The following is a 17,619-nucleotide window of genomic DNA, read 5'->3' on the forward strand; positions in this document are numbered from 1 at the left end:
TGTGTCTCCCTCTCTCTCTGCCCCTCCCCCATTCATGCTCTGTCTCTCTCTGTCTCAAAAAGAAATAAAACGTTAAAAAAAAAAAAATTAAATCTCTTTTCTCAAAACCTCTAAACCTATACCCAAAGGCTTTTCTAAAGGGTTCAAGGGACATTATAGATCCATTGTGCAGATGGAGTAACTGAGGCCCAGAGAGGATGTGACTTGCCCATCTTTTAAGCTCTGTCCTCCAGCAGGATGGCTTAGGGGGTGTATAAAGCTTAGGCTTCTTCCCAGGGGAGGAATACTTCCACGGGCAGCCCCCTTCCAAGTTCCAAGTGACAGGGGCCTTAAAGTTGACTCTGTTCCCTAAGGAGAGGGCCAGAGAACGTGGCCAGCCCCCAACCCTGGCTCCCCTGGTCCTGTTGTGTCTCCTGCCCTGACCCCACTATCAGACATGTATGTTGCCCTGTGTGTGCATGTAGGGGCTTCCTCCACCACCCTACCTAATCCTCAAGATGACCTAGCTGGCTGAGGCAGGAGCCTCATGCCCCAGGGCTCCCTTTGGTACATAGAGACCCCATTTCTAGTACCTCTTGGCAAGGGCCCCTGACCAAGTTCTAGTGTCTAGAGGAGTGTGGGCTCAGTAAAGTCTTTGTCCAGACTATGGAAGGGTGAGGGCTGGGGCAAGAGGTAGCCATCTATAAAATAGGAGAATGAGAGCCAAATGGACCGTTAGGACAGGTCAGGGATACTGACTTGCAGGAGGTCAGCAAGGTGAGGAACTTGGGCTTTCAAGAGGTTTGGACCTGCATTCTTCCAAGGTGTGTGGCTTGGGCAGGTTCCTCAGCTTTTCTGAGATACTTTCCTCATCTGTTAAATGGGATGATCACGTAGGCCACTCAGAGTGCTGTGGTGAGGCACAAGGTGGTAGAATCACTTGAGGTGTCTGGCCTTGGCACCAGGCCGGGTGGGAGAACAGGGAGCCAGTGGGACTGTGCTGGTGCCAGGGCCTGAGAAAGCCCACAGGGTTTTGGAAGGGAATCTGGTGCATGTGGTTGGACCGAAGAACTGGAGGACACAAGAGGAGGTGATACTTGTGGGGCACCCAGGGGCCAACAGCTTGCAGCCCAGAGCCCTGGGGCCCTCTAGGGGGAGTCATTCCGTACAGCATCACTCCCAGATTTGTTTAGCACGTTCCCTCAGGACGTTCCCACGACCCAAATGGGACCTGCAGTTAATTGTGTAGGCCTCACCTGATAGTTGTTCAGAATAAAAGTGACCATCATGGACAGGCTGAGCTGGGCACTTTGCATCCCACAGCACTCTGATGTGGTCTGTACTGAATTTCTTCAAGGTCTGACTTGGAGGCTTGGGTTTAAGCAGGCCATACCTATTCCCTGAGCATCCTGTGTAAGCTGGGTATAGGGTCAGAAGGGAGAAGCTTCTTCAACCCACCTTCTCTCCACGAAGCTCTATGGTACTGCCTTCCAGCTCGTTAGACCATTGGCTGAGTGTTCAGGGCTCTCTGCACAGACTGTTAAACACTCCTGTGAGTGTATCTGTCCATAGGTGCCATATATAGCACCCTAGACTGGGAGCTCCTTGAGGGTGGGGTCCATGGCATCTCTCTGTATCCCATGCCTAGCACAGAGTTACCTTTAAATAGGATAGGGCTGTTTTCCTATTTTGTAGGCAGACAAATTAAGGCTCTGTGAGGACGTTGCTCAGCCAAGGTGAACACAGCCTTTTGAGGGGCAGAGCTAACCTGGCCCAGGTGGGTGTGGGGCTGCTGGTGCCCTCCTGGGGACCTTGTGTGGGCCTCAGTACCTTCCCTGACTTCCCTGGGGCCTGCAGCTCCTGATCCACTTGGCGGGCAGTGTTCCCAGTATCCAGGCTTAAGCCCTGTGCTCCCGAGAGTGGGGAGTGAGGAGTTCTGGCAGCAGAGTGTCAGAGGGCAGATCTTAATCTCTCCAAGCCTCAGTTTCTTCATCTGTGAAATGGGGATCTTGGTACTTCTGCCTGGTAGAGCTTGGGGATGGGGGAGTGGTTACAAGAAATAATGCATGTGTTCTTAGCTCCATGCCTCTTTAAGTGTTCCGCCATGGTTATTATTATTGTTGACACTGTTGTGTTATCATTACATTATTATTCACGCTCTCGGGGCCCCAGCGGCTGCAGTGGCTTTGGGCCTGGACACAGAGCTCTCGTCTGCAGAGAAGGAGTTACAGTTTCTAATTAGTGCCCTAAGGAGAGGGCCTAGGTTTTTATTTTTTCTGGAGGATCCCACCTGCCCAAGGCTTCCCCAGCCCCTGTCATACCCTCCCCAGCCTCAGGTAGGGGGCCTGGCTCCAGGCAAAAGCCTCCCCAAATTTCCCCTGCCACTCCCCCCGCCTCGCAGACCTCTGGGGCCATGAATCATTTATGAGGCAAAAATGAAACCAATTAAGGACAAACTTTGAAAGCCTCTAATTGCTGCGCCTGGTGGCACCGAGGAATGAGGGGAGGCAGGCCTGCTCGGTGCGGAATCTCCTTGGCCCGGTCCTTCCCAGGCCGCCTGTCCCACAGCGTCTCAGGGCGCCGCGTCCTCCCGGCTCCCCGCCGCCTCCCGGCCGGCCGCGGACGTGCCTGCGCAGCTCTGGCTGCTGTGTCTGCCGCCCCGGCGCCCGGCCGGGTCCCAGGCCGACTAATTAGGCCCGGCTCCCCTCCCCGCGCTGCCCGCTCCAGGCCCGAGGTGATGGCGGCTGTTCCTGCCGTTCTGGGGCCTGTGCCCCAGAGCTGGCCGCGTTTCTCGGGGCGGAAGCCAGCTCGGCTCGCCTGGCTTAACCCAGACGAGCCCAGGACGCCCTGTCCCTGAACTGGGAGGCTGGGGCTCCCCACGCCCCCACAGTGGGGTACAGGCGAGGGAAGGCTTCCGTCGGTGCTGGGGCACATGGTTGGACAGTGCCATTCAGTTTCAGGCAGAGCCGCTCTGCTCAGCACAGCAAGAGTGGAAGGAGCCGGAGCCGGAGCCGGAGCTGGAGGTGGGGTGTGTGGAGGGGGGGGGGGTGGCTGATGAGAGGGAAGCTGGGAGATGCAGGGCAAGGGGTAGGGCGGGGTATTGAGCTCCTGAAGTGTTGCAGCGGAACCCACCTCTTCCCCTCAGCTTTGTCAGGAACACAGTGACCTAATGCAGATTCCTTAGCCTTAGTTTCCCTGTTTGTAAATTATCAGGACTGACCAATCTTCTCCTGATTCGAGATTTGAGGAACTGGGCTTTATATCCCCTACTTCCCTCTCTTGTGAGCTCTGGGAGGGTGGAGGTCAGGGTCTGGAGTATGGACCCAGCAGGGCCTGCCTCACTGCCATGAGCTCTGGGCACGGGTGACCAGCCTGCTCGCTGTGCTGAGGGCCAGGCAGGCCCTGGGCACTCAGGCACGTTGTTTGCTGAAACCAAATTTCTGTGCTTGTGTTTTTCCATAATTATATTAGCAGGTGGGATTTTTCCTCGGGGAGGCAGTGGGAGGGGGAGCGCCATGGCAGTGTCCCCGCCTGCTCTGAGCGTGAGCTCACACTCAGCTCTGCCCGCCCGCCTGTAATGATTTTTTAATTATGCAGCCAGTGCTCGGAATTGTTAATCCGCCTCCAGCCCAGCATCCCCTCTTGCAGCTCACACCCCAGCCCCTCACTGGTGTCCCCAGAGTGGTGGTGCCCAGCCGGGTGTCCATCACCGATGCTTAAAGTCCCCACCACAGTGGGAAAGAGGTGAGGCAGAGAGGGCCGCAGGGGTAACTCTGCTCCATGTGCATGTGACAGAACTTGGTGGTGGTGGGGCCTGTGGCTCTCTTTGTCCTCCTTCCCTCCTTTAGCCCCAGCATGGCTTGTACCATGGCTCCAGGATAGCTGTGGCTCTGGACAGGGACAGAGGAGGGATCAGTGCCCACCCCTGAGTGATTTGGCCACACCCATTTCAGAGACATTAGCCCCACTCTCCAGCCTTGTGTGACCCCAAGGACACACACAAGTATGATCTTTGTCTCTGTCACACACACAGTCACACTCTGCTTCCCCTCCACTCAGACTCACAGCTACACAAGCACAATAGCATGCTCTGTGTTTCTCACACACATAGCCACACCTGAGGGCCAGGGTGCCCTCAGGAGACCACATAGCTGCCTCCCGTGGCCTACAGTGCCCTGCCCCCACTCCCTTGCCTTCATACCTTCCACCCCCACCCCCTAACTGGGATGCACTCTGAGGCCTTCCTTCTCCCACCGGGTGCAGTGGCTGCCTGTTGTGGCTGGGCCTGCCTGGACATCCATCGACCTGGCCTGGGGGAGGTGGCGGGGGTGGGGGCTGTTCTGCAGCACCGTGGCGGCGGCTCCTCTCCAGGCGCCCAGCTGTGGCATCTGTCAAGGTCAGATAGCGACTCCGGAACCAGCCGGCTCGGCCCCATGGCCCCTCTCGCCTCATTATTTTTGTGTTCCGGGGCTGCGGCGACACCTCCCTCCTTCCTCCTCAGCCTCCTGCCTCATGCCTGCCTCCCCCACGCCTCTGCAGGGAGGGCCTGCGGTCTGGGGGCTTTTGTTTTCCAGTTTTTTCCACGCTCGGGCCAGGCAGGCTGGGTAAGACGCTGGTCAGAGCTGTTAAGTCTTGAACAACAGGCAAGGAAGGTGCCTCCCTCGTGACTGGGACAGGCTTTCGGCTAGTGGAACCCTGGGTTGGTTTCTCAGGGGGACAAACTGAACGTGGGTGGAACCCAACCCCCACCAAAGCTCAAGCACACCTGTGCGTAGCTTCCTGTTTCCATAGGGGCCCCAGCACCTGGCACCAGTTCCTGTCTGCACCATCCCCATTCCAGTCAGGCCCCACATTCACATCTCAGAACCCCTAGAGGCCCTGATACAATTCCGTGTGCACATGCACACAAACACACTGGTATACACACGGCGGCAGTGTGTTGACACTCGTGGGCCAGAAGAACCCACAAACATCTACCCACCACGTAAACCACTATACTGTACACACATGCACACTGAAGCGTATGCTCACATCCACAGATGTAGATAACACACACTCTACTTGTACACACAAGGAGGTAACACGGTCACAGACATTCACCTGCACTGGTTTATAAGCCTCATGTACACATCAGTGTTCACACCCACAGAGTGACATCTTGAGTCTGTGCACTCACACCTGGGCACACCCGGAGTCCCCAGACACACACACTCATGCGCACAGCACACGCAGCATCTGACACACCTCCCAGGTGGATACATGCAGATATCCTGGTCCATAGTGCTGCTCTTCACGATACGCACTCCAGCCAGAGCTCACTCCCTGGGGCCCAGTGTTCCTTGAGCACATTTATACCACCCAGGAGGCATTTGTCCCTGAAATGCTGAAGTGAGCTTGAGGCCTCCCCCTTGATGTGCTCTGTGTGTCGAGGGAGCCCCTGGAGAGTGGGAAATGGTAGTTGACAGATGGACTGTCCTACCAGCCTGGTCAGCCTCTTTATGTAGACCAACCTGGGCCCAAGAACACCAAGATGGAGTGTGACGGGGGCGGGTCCCAGGTTCACATGGTGAACTTGGTGGCTTCTGGCAGAGAGGGCGGTCTCGGGTGGGATGGCCTCTCAGGTTCTGTTTCTGGGTCCCTGGCCACCACCAGCCCCCAGTTAGGGTGTGTAAGTGTTGGGGGAATGAGATGTGGGCAGACTCCAGGCCCCCCAGAGTCTCTGGGGTAGTCCTGGCGATCCACTCACTTCCTCCGCCAGCTGTGGACTGCTGTGACCACCCTTGAGAGGGGGAGGTAGCTGGAGGTTTAGCAGTGACAGGGCCCCCACCCCCCAGGAAACTCAAAACCCTGGGCCAGCCGCGGGTGGCGGGTTGGGGCAGGCACAAAGAGGGCCTCTGTGCGGCCCGGCTGGGCTGCCCACAGGATTCTGGGGGAGGAGGCAGGAGCCGGTTTCCGTCCCATTCTGCTTCCTGCGGAGGCCGCCGGAATGCCCGGAGCTCTGGCCTAGCCTGGCCCGTCCGGCCCACCCGCAGCCCCTTCCCCTGTCTTTTCCTGGGCCTTAGGGTACAGCTGCAGAGTTCTCTGCAACAGTGCCTTCACATGTTTGCCCAGAGCCTGAGAGCCATCCCCCAGAACCCATGGGAAACCTAGGGGGTTCCCCTAGGCTGCGCTGAACTGGACCTCATCCTCCAGCCATAATCCCTCCTTCCATGTCCCTCAGAGCCCTTGGCCAGTGTTGGAGAGCCAGGCCTTGGGGTCACACAGACCTGGTTTCCAAATCCTGGCTTTGCCACTTATTGACCTTGTGACCTTAGGCAGGTGACTTTACTTCCCTGAGTCTCACCCTGTAAATGGGTGACAATACTAGTTAAAGAGTTACAGAAAGAATTCAGTGAGAAAATGTGTGTAAAATGCTTAGCACAGTACCTGGTAGAGTGAGTGTGCGTTATTAGGGTCTGCTATTACGTCTTCTGGGGAGATAGGACTGGGAAGGAGCTAGATGCTCCTCTCCCAAATAGGTCTTATATGTGGGGCTTTTTCTCAACCCTATGACCTATTCAAAACCCTTCTCTCCAGTCTTTAGTTTCCCTATCTGCAAATCACATCACAGGCAGATTCAAGTTCTCTGGGATTTAGAGGATGGGAGGGGGTCACTATCTAGAGTCTTTTGTCTGTGTCTCTCTACCTTTTTCCTCGTGGGCCCCTCAGGGATAGTGACTTTTTACAGTTTGGGGTGAGGAGTAAGATCCATTCTCCATTTTACAGATGGGAAACTGAGGCTCAGTGTAGGCGAGAGGTTTGGTCAAGTCAACAGGAAGAGACAGGATGGAGCCAGAAACCTAGACTTTAGGACTCTCGTCCCCTACATGGTCCTGTTAACACCCTTGCTCCCCACACACAAGCCCTGGAAAGATAGATCCCCCTCCTCTAATTCCTTGGCCCACTTATGTTGAGCTAGCCTTCCTCGGCTTACCCAGCGGGAGGGAGATCCTGAGTGAGTGAGTAGGTGGGCTCTGATCCCAGGTCGGTGTCAGCTTGGTCATTACTTTGGGAAACGTTAGTCTAGATCCAGAGGGTCCCAAATGGAGAGGGCATTGCATTCTCTACATCACAACTCTTTACTGAACTGCCCGCTCTAAATGGGGCAATAATCATCTTCCTTCAGAAGGTGTGTAGGAAGATTCAGTGAGACAAGGAATACAGTGTCTGGCACACAGGAAGTCCTCCTTCCTTAACATATTAGCTATTACCCTCCTGGTTCCATGTGATAGACAGAGAAACAGACTCAGAGGCCTTATGCCAAGGTCACACAGAGAGGAAGGACTCTTCTGATCCTTTTGCTCTTCTAGGGAGGGAACCTGGCCTGACAGAGGTACCTGGTAAGGGAGGCTTTGTCTTTATCTGAAGTGTCCCAGATCACTCCCTAGAGCTGCAGTTCAGGGTACACTGCCTGCCTGGGGCCTCAGTGTTCCTGTCCATGAAATGGGCTGACCCCCTCCTCCCGCTGTTTTTTGAGAGCTCTGTAAAGGAGAGTAGAGTACCGTGTACTCCTGGGGTCTTCTTTAGCATGTTTCATTCTTCAGGTAATGGGGTTTGTGCCTGCCCTAGGTGAAGGGGTCTAAGAGGGTCAGGGGTGCGGAGTCAGGGAAACAGAACTGTAGCCCCCTGCTGTCTTTGGTAGTTGGTCTTGGGGGGTTATTAGTCCTGAGGAAATTCTAGTAGTACTGAGGGCATGTTCTACCCCAGGCCATCTGCTGGGTGTTAGCAGTGGTTAGTGTGTGCTCGAATGTGTGTTCACCTATAGCTGGATGGGTGCCCTGTGCTCTCTAGCGAGGGCTGCATTTCTCCCAGCCTCCAAGACCACTGTCTCCATGTGCATCTTCTTGGGCCCGAGTGGGGCTTTTTTTCCCCTCTGGAAACTCCCTAGGCTGAATCATGGAAATCAGAGACGCCACCCCCAATCCCGCCCCCCCCCCCCCCCAACCTGGCTTGCTCAGCTCATCTAAGTTCAACCACCATAGCCTGTGGTCTGTTCTCTTCACCACCACTGCTTTGCCCACCATCAGTCTGTCTGTCCATCTCACCTCCCCTGGAGGCCAAGAAGACCAGCTCCAAAGTTGGTGGAGGGGACATGAAGAGGGTGTAGCAGGCATGTCAGGAGTGCACATGGAAGTGTGGGGAAGAATGTGAAGAGCCAGAGTGTGCAGGTCTGCAAAGCTGGCCTGTCCAGACGATGGCGGAATGGTGGGCCCTACTGGGCCAGTGCCTCCGGGTCCTGAAGGCCCCTCTGGAATGCAGCCTCCTCCAAGAAGCCTTCTGTCAGCAGGTAGGACGGCTGGGAGTCTATTCTAGCCAGCAAAGGAGCAAGAGAGGATTGGCGCCTTGCCCTCAGACTTTACCCTTGGCAGTGGTGGTGGTGGCGTAACTCTGTAAATTTATTAAAAATCATTGAATTGTACACTAATAAATGGGTGAATTTTATTGTTTATAAACTATGCGGGGCACCTGGGTGGCTCAGTCGGTTGAGCATCCAGATCTTGATTTCAGCTCAGGTCATGATCTCACAGTTCAATGGTTCGAGTCCCAAGTCAGGTTCCATGCTAACAGATCGGAGCCTTCTTGGGATTCTCTCCCTCTCTTTCTCTCTGTCTTTCGGTCTCTCTCTCTCAAAATAAATACACTTAAAAAAAAAAAAAAAAAAAAAAGGAAAGAAAGAAAGAAACTATACCTCAGTAAAGCTGTTAAAAAAAAATCCTACCCTTGGCCTCAGCGCCCTGCCCAGTTGGGACTCGGCCAACCCCCCGACCATACCTCGCACCCTCTTCCTTATTTCTTTTTTTTTTTTTTTGAAGCAAACTCTACCCCCCAACAGGGGGATCAAACTCACGACCCTGAGATCAAGAGTCACATGCTGTACCGCATGCTCTACCGACGAGCCAGGGACCCTTCTTCCCCTTTTCTTAAGAACTGTTTTCCGGCTCATGTCTCCTTTGGTAACCTCCCCTTGTCTTTAGCTCACAGGCTAGCAGTCCCTTCCTCCAGAAAGGCCTCCAGTGCTCCACTTGGTTGCCTTCCTGCTCTCATTTCATATTGGTTCATGTGACCACTGGCCAAGCTCCTGTGTACTCCTCCAGGGCCGTGCTGGGTCTGTATCCTGCACTGTTTCCCCAGTACCACAGGGCATGGGGCCGCTTTTGGGTAAATGGTAGTGGGATGTGTGCATGTCTCTGTGTAGACAGCGTCATGCCTCCCCCCCAGTGCCCCTTCCCCCATTGCGGTCTGGCCCAAAGGCCTCAGGACAGAACCCTGCTGGGGATGAATCCTGGCTCACCTGGGGCTCGGGTGGAGGGAGGGCATTACCATCACCTCTGGTGACTTCATTGCCAGCTGGCATTATGAGGTCAGTAGCCCAGGATTCCAGGTTCCTGCCTGGGCATCTCCAAGCCCCCCAGGTGAAGACACGACACTGGGGTCTGTGACAACTCATCCCCACAACCACGTAGAGGTGACAGGCATGGTAACAGCCCTGGAGGGTGGGGGCGGCCTTGGGATTGCTGGGTCACCTTGCCCTGGGCTACTTTGTCAGTTGCACAGGTAGAGAGCAAAGGTAATCCCAGAGCAGGGTGACTAACACTTAGGTTCTGGGTTCAAATTCTAACGGTCCTGGGTACCAGCTGCTTGACCTTGGCCTGACAGCTTGAACCTCTTTGAGCCTCAATTTCTTCATCTCTCAAATTAATTATTTCTGTTTTGCTGGCCGCTGACTTCTGGGAGGAGTCAAGGAAGGAGAGCAGACATGTAAAGCATAAGAGTGCAGGGACTGGTACACAGTAGGTGCTCAATAAATGCTACCTGATAGAGTTAGTTAAGAGACCCTGGGTGTCACTTGTTTCTGGGAGCTAGTTGAAGTGGGGTGGGTCTCTGTCTTCTGGTGCTGGCTAGGGCCTGACAGTAGAGGCAGGGGGCGGTCCCAGTGGCAGGAGAGTGGTCCCAGCTTTGACTTCCTCTCTTCCCAGTTTTGCCAGTAAGCCAGAGCCCATAGGAGGTTGGGCCACAAGGCCAGGCCCTGAGGCCAAGAACCCATTGACCCTCAGCCCTCCTTCCTATCTATCTCTGCTTCCCTGGGCCCTGGGCCAGAGTGGGCTGGGGACCACCCACCCCCTGCCTCCCTTTCAGAGCTGTGGGCATATCCAACTGCTTTCTCTTGGTCCTCAGGTCCTCGAGTGTAGGATTCTCTCCCTCAGGGCTGTTTCTGTGTCTGTCAGACCCTCAAGTCTTTTCAAAGCTGGGCTAAGAGCCTTGGATCTCTCTGAGCCCAGGTCCATCCATTTTCTGCTTCCCATGAAGCTCTGTTTTCTAACCTTGACCCTTTGCCCTGTCCTCTCCAAGTCCCCCTTTCTCTGACCCGCCCCTCAAGTTGTCTGTCTCATGATCCTCCCATAGCACCTGTCTCTGTTCTTCTGCCCCCATGTCCCCCTCTGCCCCCCAGCTCTCCATGACGGGTTACCCCCCCACACCCCCTCATCCCCCTCCCTCTGGGCTCTGTCCCCACCCGTCAGCCCCTGGTCCCAGCTCCCGGCCGGCCCGGCTCCTGCATGGACAAAGGGGTCCTTTGTGGGCTGACCGCGGCTGGCGGGGCGGCGGGGCGCTGGCTCCGCATTGCTGATGAAACGGAGCCCTTTGTTGTCCCTCCTCAGGCGCAGTATTTCTTTTTGGGGGCTGGATGCGTTCCTGGCAGGGCCGATGATGGATGCGCCCGCCGCCGCCCGCCTGCCCGCCAGCTTTCCCTCCCGCTCATTCCCGCTCCGCTTCAACGCAGCCCCAGCTCCTCCCCTGCTGCCTGGGCACTGCCAGGCCCTTCGTAGCCTGGGAGGGGGTTGCCGTGTGCCTTGCAGTAAAGGACTAGGGCCTGGGAGAAGGTCTTAAGTCCTCCCCTTCCGTGAGTAGGGCAAACAAGCCCTGTGGTCATTGGTCCACTGGGACCAGGGCATCAGCTTTTCCCAGGGTCTAAAGGAGAAGATGAGCCAGGTATAGGGGCAGATTTGGAACAAGCTTAGGGACCAGGCCTTGGGGACTAACTAGATGTTGGTATCTACCCACTCCAGGGTTTGGGGACAGAATTACCTGTGTGCCAGTCCCCCTTCTGTACTCCCCACCTTCAGTTTCTGTGGCTGACACATCAGTGTTCTGCCTGCAGCACCTGTTTGATGACATATCACGTCGTCTGCTCCATAGCTCAGCATGTCCCAGGACATGGGGGGCTGGGAGAGGGTAATCCCTGAGGAAGGACAGAAAAATGAAAGATCAGAGAAATTCAGAGAAAGGGCCAGAGATGAACAGAACATGAGGTTTTGTCCCTACCACGAGACTCAGGATGGAGACAAAAGCAGAGAGACTCAGCCAGAGCACCAGCCCTGAACGCAGGCCCGTGTTGGAGGGAGCTGACTTCTAATTGACCTGCCCGCCCTGTACACAGAGCCAGATCCTGAAGCTGGGAGGAGGGAGGGAGGGAGTAGAGCAAGAGCAGCGTTAATGCAGCTATCGATTTCTGCCACCAGCCAGCAGGCCGCAGAGGCGGGGACACACAGGGGGGCTAGGGCGCAGACTGCTCCCCTCCCCACCTCTCCAACCCAAGGGCTCCTACCTTCTTCTGTCTTCTCCCCTCACCATGTCTGGGGCTGCTGGAGCTTGCTCCGGAGCAGGGTAGTTGAGCTCAGATGGGCAGGGGCAGTTAATTTGGGGTGACAGTCTCTAGCCCTGATCTCACTGGCCCTGGTCTCCAGCACCTAGCCAGGTGTCACTGATGCCCAGAGGGGTACTGATTTCTGAGGGGGGGCCTGAGGAGCCAGCCTGGGTTTAGCCCTCAGGAGGTGGGACAGAGCACAGCTATCCTTGGGCATACACCATCCCCTTCCTCTTACTACAACTCTGATCTCTGTGGTACCCCCAGCCCAGCCTGGACACCTTGCCAGGCCCTCCTGGGTTTGTCCTGGTAGAATGTGCCAGCTTGCCCAGCTCTTCCTTACCACCCATCTACCTTCACTAGGAAGGAGCGTTCGTGGGCCAGTGCTCTCTGGGGAGAGGCAGGGAGCGTCTGGCTGTCTGCTGACGCCTGCCATTTTCGACTCACTCAGGAGCCAGAGCTTTTTTCCCTTTCCTATACGCACTCCTCCTTGTGGCCACTCCTTAGCAGCCCTGTCTGCTCAGGGCCTCAATTTCCCCCTGTGTAAGTGCAGAGGGTTGGACTAGATGACCTCCCGGGACCAGGACCGGCTGAGTCCTGTGACTGGGGGATGGTGGGGTTGCCTGGGGACAAAGATGTATGTGTGCCGGCCCCAATCCTAGGGCGGGACAGGCCCAGCCAGATGTGCGCCTCCCCCTTGAGCCGCCAGCTGCTCAGGCTGGGCCCTCTCCTCCCGCCCTTCTCCCAGGGGTTGCTGGGCCACGGCAGGCAGGCAGGCAGGCAGGGAAGGGATGCGAGAGAGCCAGGGCTGATGAGGAAACGGCCGCTCCATTCCTTCCGGACAGTTCCTCCCAGACCCAAGGAGCCTAGCTGCTCGCTCGTAAGCCTTAGCCCTGGGGCCTAAGCAGAGCAGGCTCTGTCCTAGAAAGGGACACCTCTGAAATATGGATGTGGCCCAAGAACAGGCTCTGCTCCCTGGAGGGTCGCACCCACTCGTCCCAGCCTGCACCAGCCAGAGGCCCTTCCTGCCCACAGCCTACCCCAGCTCTGAGCTCTCACTGGGACCTCATCCCAGACCCATCTGGGAGCCAGGCTGGAGCACAGCAGGGAGGCCTGAGTAGAGACAAGAGTGGGGTCTGAGGTAATGATGACTGTGGTTTGAGAGTGAGGAGGAATCGTGTGTTCGATATGTACACAGTGTGTCCCCACATTCTTACAGGAGAAGGATTGTCCTCTGGCACAGTGCTGCCTGCCCTCTAGCAAGAGGATACATGCTCCTTGAAATAAGGATCCTGTGCGCTATTTGGTAACCCCTGTTAGAGTCACTTTACTTTCCCTGCAGGACTTGTCAGAGCGTTGAGATAGATAATCAGTATGTATTAGGAGTTGCCAAATGAGGGCCTAGGAGCAGCTTCCCAGATTTCTGGTCTGTACGTTCAAGCTTTGCAGAGGCTGTTCCAACCCCTCTTTGTAGATGGGTCACAGAAGGAAGATGAGGAAGCAGAAGGTGACTCTGTAACCATCTGAGGTTCATAAACATCTCTAGCTCTTTCCTACTACCCCAGCCCAGGAAGAAGTGGCTGCAGATCTAGGCTGTACGGATTCAGGCTGGGCTTCCACCATGACGCTCATTAACTGTAGATCCCTGCTCAATTCTAAACATATGTAAAACGGAGTATTCCTAGCCACTACTTCAAAGGGTGCGTGTGAGTCTGAACTGAAGTAGTACAAATAAAAAATACCTAACCATGTTGGGTCTGGCACTTAAATAAATGCCCAGTGGCGCTTGTGGTTGTTACTACATGGGGGTACAGTTGTTGGTAGTGGTGGTGACGTTGGGAAAGGAAGTGTTTACTGCTGCCCTGACCCTATACTCTTTTGTCCCGATAGAGTGAAGATCCTTCCACGTGGACACCTGACCATGTGCCTGCCCTGAGCAGCAGGGCCCCCCAGCCATCTCTGTTGTGGGCAGCAGGGCCCGGTGCTCGTCTGTGGACCCCCCGCAGTTGGCAGGCCCCCCCCAGCAGCGGGCTCTGGGCCTCGGCCCCACCATGTCGAGCCTCGGCAGTAGCCCCCAGGACAGCGGTGGCAGCAGCAGCAGCAACAGCAATGGCAGCGGGAGCAGCGGCCCCAAGGCAGGAGTGGCTGACAAGAGCGCGGCGGTGGCCACTGCCACCCCAGCCTCGGTGGCGGATGATGCACCACCCCCAGAACGTCGGAACAAGAGCGGCATCATCAGCGAACCCCTCAACAAGAGTCTGCGCCGCTCCCGCCCTCTCTCCCACTACTCTTCCTTTGGGGGCAGTGGTGGCAGCGGCGGTGGTGGCAGCATGATGGGCAGTGAGTCTGCTGAAAAGGCTGCTGCCGCTGCGGCTGCCGCCTCCCTGTTGGCCAATGGGCATGACCTGGCGGCAGCCATGGCTGTGGACAAAAGCAACCCTACCTCAAAGCACAAAAGTGGTGCTGTGGCCAGCCTGCTGAGCAAGGCAGAGCGGGCCACGGAGCTGGCAGCCGAGGGACAGCTGACGCTGCAGCAATTCGCGCAGTCCACGGAGATGCTGAAGCGCGTGGTGCAGGAGCACCTTCCGCTGATGAGCGAGGCGGGTGCTGGCCTGCCCGATATGGAGGCCGTGGCGGGCGCCGAAGCCCTCAATGGCCAGTCCGACTTCCCCTACCTGGGCGCCTTCCCCATCAACCCGGGCCTCTTCATCATGACCCCGGCGGGCGTGTTCCTGGCCGAGAGTGCGCTGCACATGGCCGGCCTTGCCGAGTACCCCATGCAGGGAGAGCTGGCCTCGGCCATCAGCTCGGGCAAGAAGAAGCGGAAACGCTGCGGCATGTGCGCGCCCTGCCGACGGCGCATCAACTGCGAGCAGTGCAGCAGTTGTAGGAACCGAAAGACTGGCCATCAGATTTGCAAATTCAGAAAATGTGAGGAACTCAAAAAGAAGCCTTCCGCTGCTCTGGAGGTAACGGCGCCTTAGAGGGAGGTGTGTGGGCTCTTGTGTCTGTCTGGCAGTCCAAACCCACCCCCCAGCCCCCCAAACCCGCTTTTCCTACCTGGGCGAGTGGGGGCTGCTCAGCCAGTCCCTGGGCTCTCGGGTTCTAGAGCAGGCTCCCAGACACCAGTTCACTGCCCAAAAAAGTCAGAGCCACATCCTGAGATCTCATTAGGTTGTAGTTTGCAAGGCCAGCATAAAGTTCCAGGAGGGGGCCTAGCACTTCCCAGCCAGGCCCGGGGATCCTGAACCCCCTCCTGGAGTTTTGGGCCAGCTACTGATGTTCCCATATAGGTCCTAAGTTGCTGACTTTCAGACATATTCTAACGTTTCCAGTCCATAACCTAGGATGCTGGGGGCTCTTCCGTGTCCCACTTGAGGGGTTCTCTCCTGTGGACCATGTGGCTTTGAGGGGTAAGCCCTTCACTTGCCCCTTCAGAGCCTGGCCTTTCCCCTAAGGCCACCCAAGGATAGAGCGGCCCCAGTGCTCACTGCCCTGCTCTAAGGCCTGGAAGAACCCTGCGTCTAGACATCCAGTTGACAGATTTGGGGTTTCTTGGGGCCCCAAGGTCAGTCTGGCTACACAGGTAATCGCCACGGGTCCTACGGGCCTAGAGTGAGGGGGTTGCTGTGATCTTGGGGTATAGGCAAGGCCTGTCCACCATGGGATGATCGGCTTAGAGCAGGCAGAAGGGTTCCCAAGCTGCTTTCTTTCTCTCCACCCTCGTGGCAGAGCTTGTCCCTGTGCCCCCAGCCATGGCAGCCTAGCTGTGGTGCCAGGCCTGGGTACAAAAGCATCTTTTCAGCCTGCTGTCCCGGCCCCGGCCCCGCCCCTCTATGAGTGGGCTGGACGCAAATGTTCAGAATGGTTGGAAAACAATAATGGCATCCCAGCCATGGCTACTCCCCACCCCCAAGCCCCAAACCTCATATATCTGCTCTCCTGCCCAGAGAATACACCTCTATGCACACAGAGGCACTCACCTCTCATCTAGTGTAGACACACACATGCGCGCACAAGCGCACACACGGCCCTGCCCAGTACCCAGTCTTACTGTAGGTGTACAGCAAATCCCCTTCCTCCCCACCACACCTCCGGACACACTACACACCGTGGCATCGCTTGAGACACACATCCGTATGCTTACATGCTCCCTCGACAGAAACATGCACACAGCCCCAGATGCACCACAGCCACTCGGCGCTTGTAGCCTCTGGACCAGGGGAATGGGTCTTCCTGTTTGGAAGGAGGGTTCCTGGACACAGTGGCTCAGGGGGCCTCAGGGTGCTCCGGGCCCTCCAGCGGCCCAGCGGGTCAAGGCTTCTTCTCTGGCCTGGTCAGGATGGCAGGAACTCCACGGGGTGGCTGCCTTTACTCCATGCCCGTCCCTCCGCCATGAGGCCGTCCACGGGGGAGCGTCTTTGCATCAGGCCCCGCCGGACCCTGACTGAACTCTCTCCTTGTTTTTGTCTCCCGCCCCCGCCAGAAGGTGATGCTTCCGACGGGAGCCGCCTTCCGGTGGTTTCAGTGACGGCGGCGGGAACCCAAAGCTGCCCTCTCCGTGCAATGTCACTGCTCGTGTGGTCTCCGGCAAGGGATTCGGGCGAAGACAAACGGATGCACCCGTCTTTAGAACCAAAAATATTCTCTCACAGATTTCATTCCTGTTTTTATATATATATTTTTTGTTGTCGTTTTAACATCTCCACGTCCCTAGTATAAAAAGAAAAAGGAAAAAAATTTTAACTGCTTTTTCGGAAGAACAACAACAAAAAAGAGGTAGAGACGAATCTATAAAGTACCGAGACTTCCTGGGCAAAGAATGGACAATCAGTTTCCTTCCTGTGTCGATGTCGATGTTGTCTGTGCAGGAGATGCAGTTTTTGTGTAGAGAATGTAAATTTTCTGTAACCTTTTGAAATCTAGTTACTAATAAGCACTACTGTAATTTAGCACAGTTTAACTCCACCCTCATTTAAACTTCCTTTGATTCTTTCCGACCATGAAATAGTGCATAGTTTGCCTGGAGAATCCACTCACGTTTATAAAGAGAATGTGGATGGCGCCGCGTCGAGAAGCCCCTCTATCCATCCACACGTGCAGAGTGCAGAGCTGCGGCGAGGAGCTCACAGAGGGGGAGGGAGCAGCCCACCCACCCCTGGGCCCAGGCCAGCCATGCTGCACTCGCGGTACCCAGAATGGGATCCCCCCTACCCCGACGATGATGATTTTGCAAAAATGAAAGTTCTGTTCCTTTATCCATTGAGATCTGGGGAGCCCGTGTCTCAATATTTCCGATCCTGGCTACTTCCCTTAGAGAAAATAAGTCCTTTTTTTCTGGCCTCGCTGATGGCAACAGAAGAAAGGGCTTCTTTGCGTGGCCCCCTGCTGGTGGGTGTGGGTGCCTGGGGGGCCCCCTTGCCCACGGCCAGCTTCCTGCTGATGAACATGCTGTTTGTATTGTTTTAGGAAACCAGGCTGTTTTGTGAATAAAACGAATGCATGTTTGTGTCACGAAGCACCGATGGCTTCTTGCTCTCCGGTTTGGGGGGCTGGCTTGGGGGCTGTTGGTGGGCAGGGGTTGTCTGGAGCCACCTTGAAAAGAAAGAAGGATGGCTTGGGGACATTTAGAGTGGGGATCTCTTGGGTACTGAGGCCCTGTGGTACCTGAAGGGGGTCAAGCAGGAGCAGCCGGCCTGGCTGAGGTGGTGAAAGTGCTGTTAAAGTGACTGGTACTGGAACATCTCATCTGCCCGGTTGTACCCCCCTGCCTCAGAACCCGGACCTCCGGGGACCTTCACTCACTTGGGGCCACCATCTCTATTTACCTAAGGTTGTCGGGGCCTGATCAGTGCAGAGCAGCCCGCAGTACTGGAGGAAGGGCCCAAGTTGCCTGTTCGGTTTCTTTCTTGCAGGGGTCTACTGCTCCCCCAACCGCTGCAGTGACACCCCAGGGA

At 56.1% G+C, this 17,619-nt stretch overlaps 1 protein-coding gene and 1 long non-coding RNA gene across 6 annotated transcripts in view; one reads left to right on the forward strand and one right to left on the reverse strand.

Moving 5' to 3' along the window:
* The window catches only part of CXXC5 (CXXC finger protein 5), a 35,237-nt gene extending 18,057 nt beyond the window's left edge, over positions 1-17,180 (forward strand). For 2 of the 5 annotated variants that reach the window (XM_042936786.1, XM_042936794.1), the window contains exons 2-3: positions 13,553-14,631; positions 16,149-17,180. In XM_042936786.1, the coding sequence (XP_042792720.1) occupies positions 13,714-14,631; positions 16,149-16,193 (963 nt within the window). In that variant the 5' untranslated portion in view covers positions 13,553-13,713 and the 3' untranslated portion in view covers positions 16,194-17,180. Of the gene's footprint in view, positions 1-9,406; positions 9,497-9,564; positions 9,587-13,552; positions 14,632-16,148 lie in introns of those variants that run through there. The other 3 variants (XM_042936771.1, XM_042936778.1, XM_042936801.1) reach the window with 3 other exon arrangements.
* LOC122218581 lies at positions 1,659-9,350 on the reverse strand. Its single transcript, XR_006202015.1, has 3 exons — positions 9,311-9,350; positions 8,064-8,406; positions 1,659-2,190 (listed from the first exon to the last, which is right to left on the reverse strand). It is a non-coding gene; the product is annotated as an uncharacterized LOC122218581 (long non-coding RNA).
* Positions 17,181-17,619: the final 439 nt, after the last annotated feature.

This window comes from Panthera leo, chromosome A1 (assembly GCF_018350215.1).
Source record: "Panthera leo isolate Ple1 chromosome A1, P.leo_Ple1_pat1.1, whole genome shotgun sequence".
NCBI lineage: Eukaryota > Metazoa > Chordata > Mammalia > Carnivora > Felidae > Panthera > Panthera leo.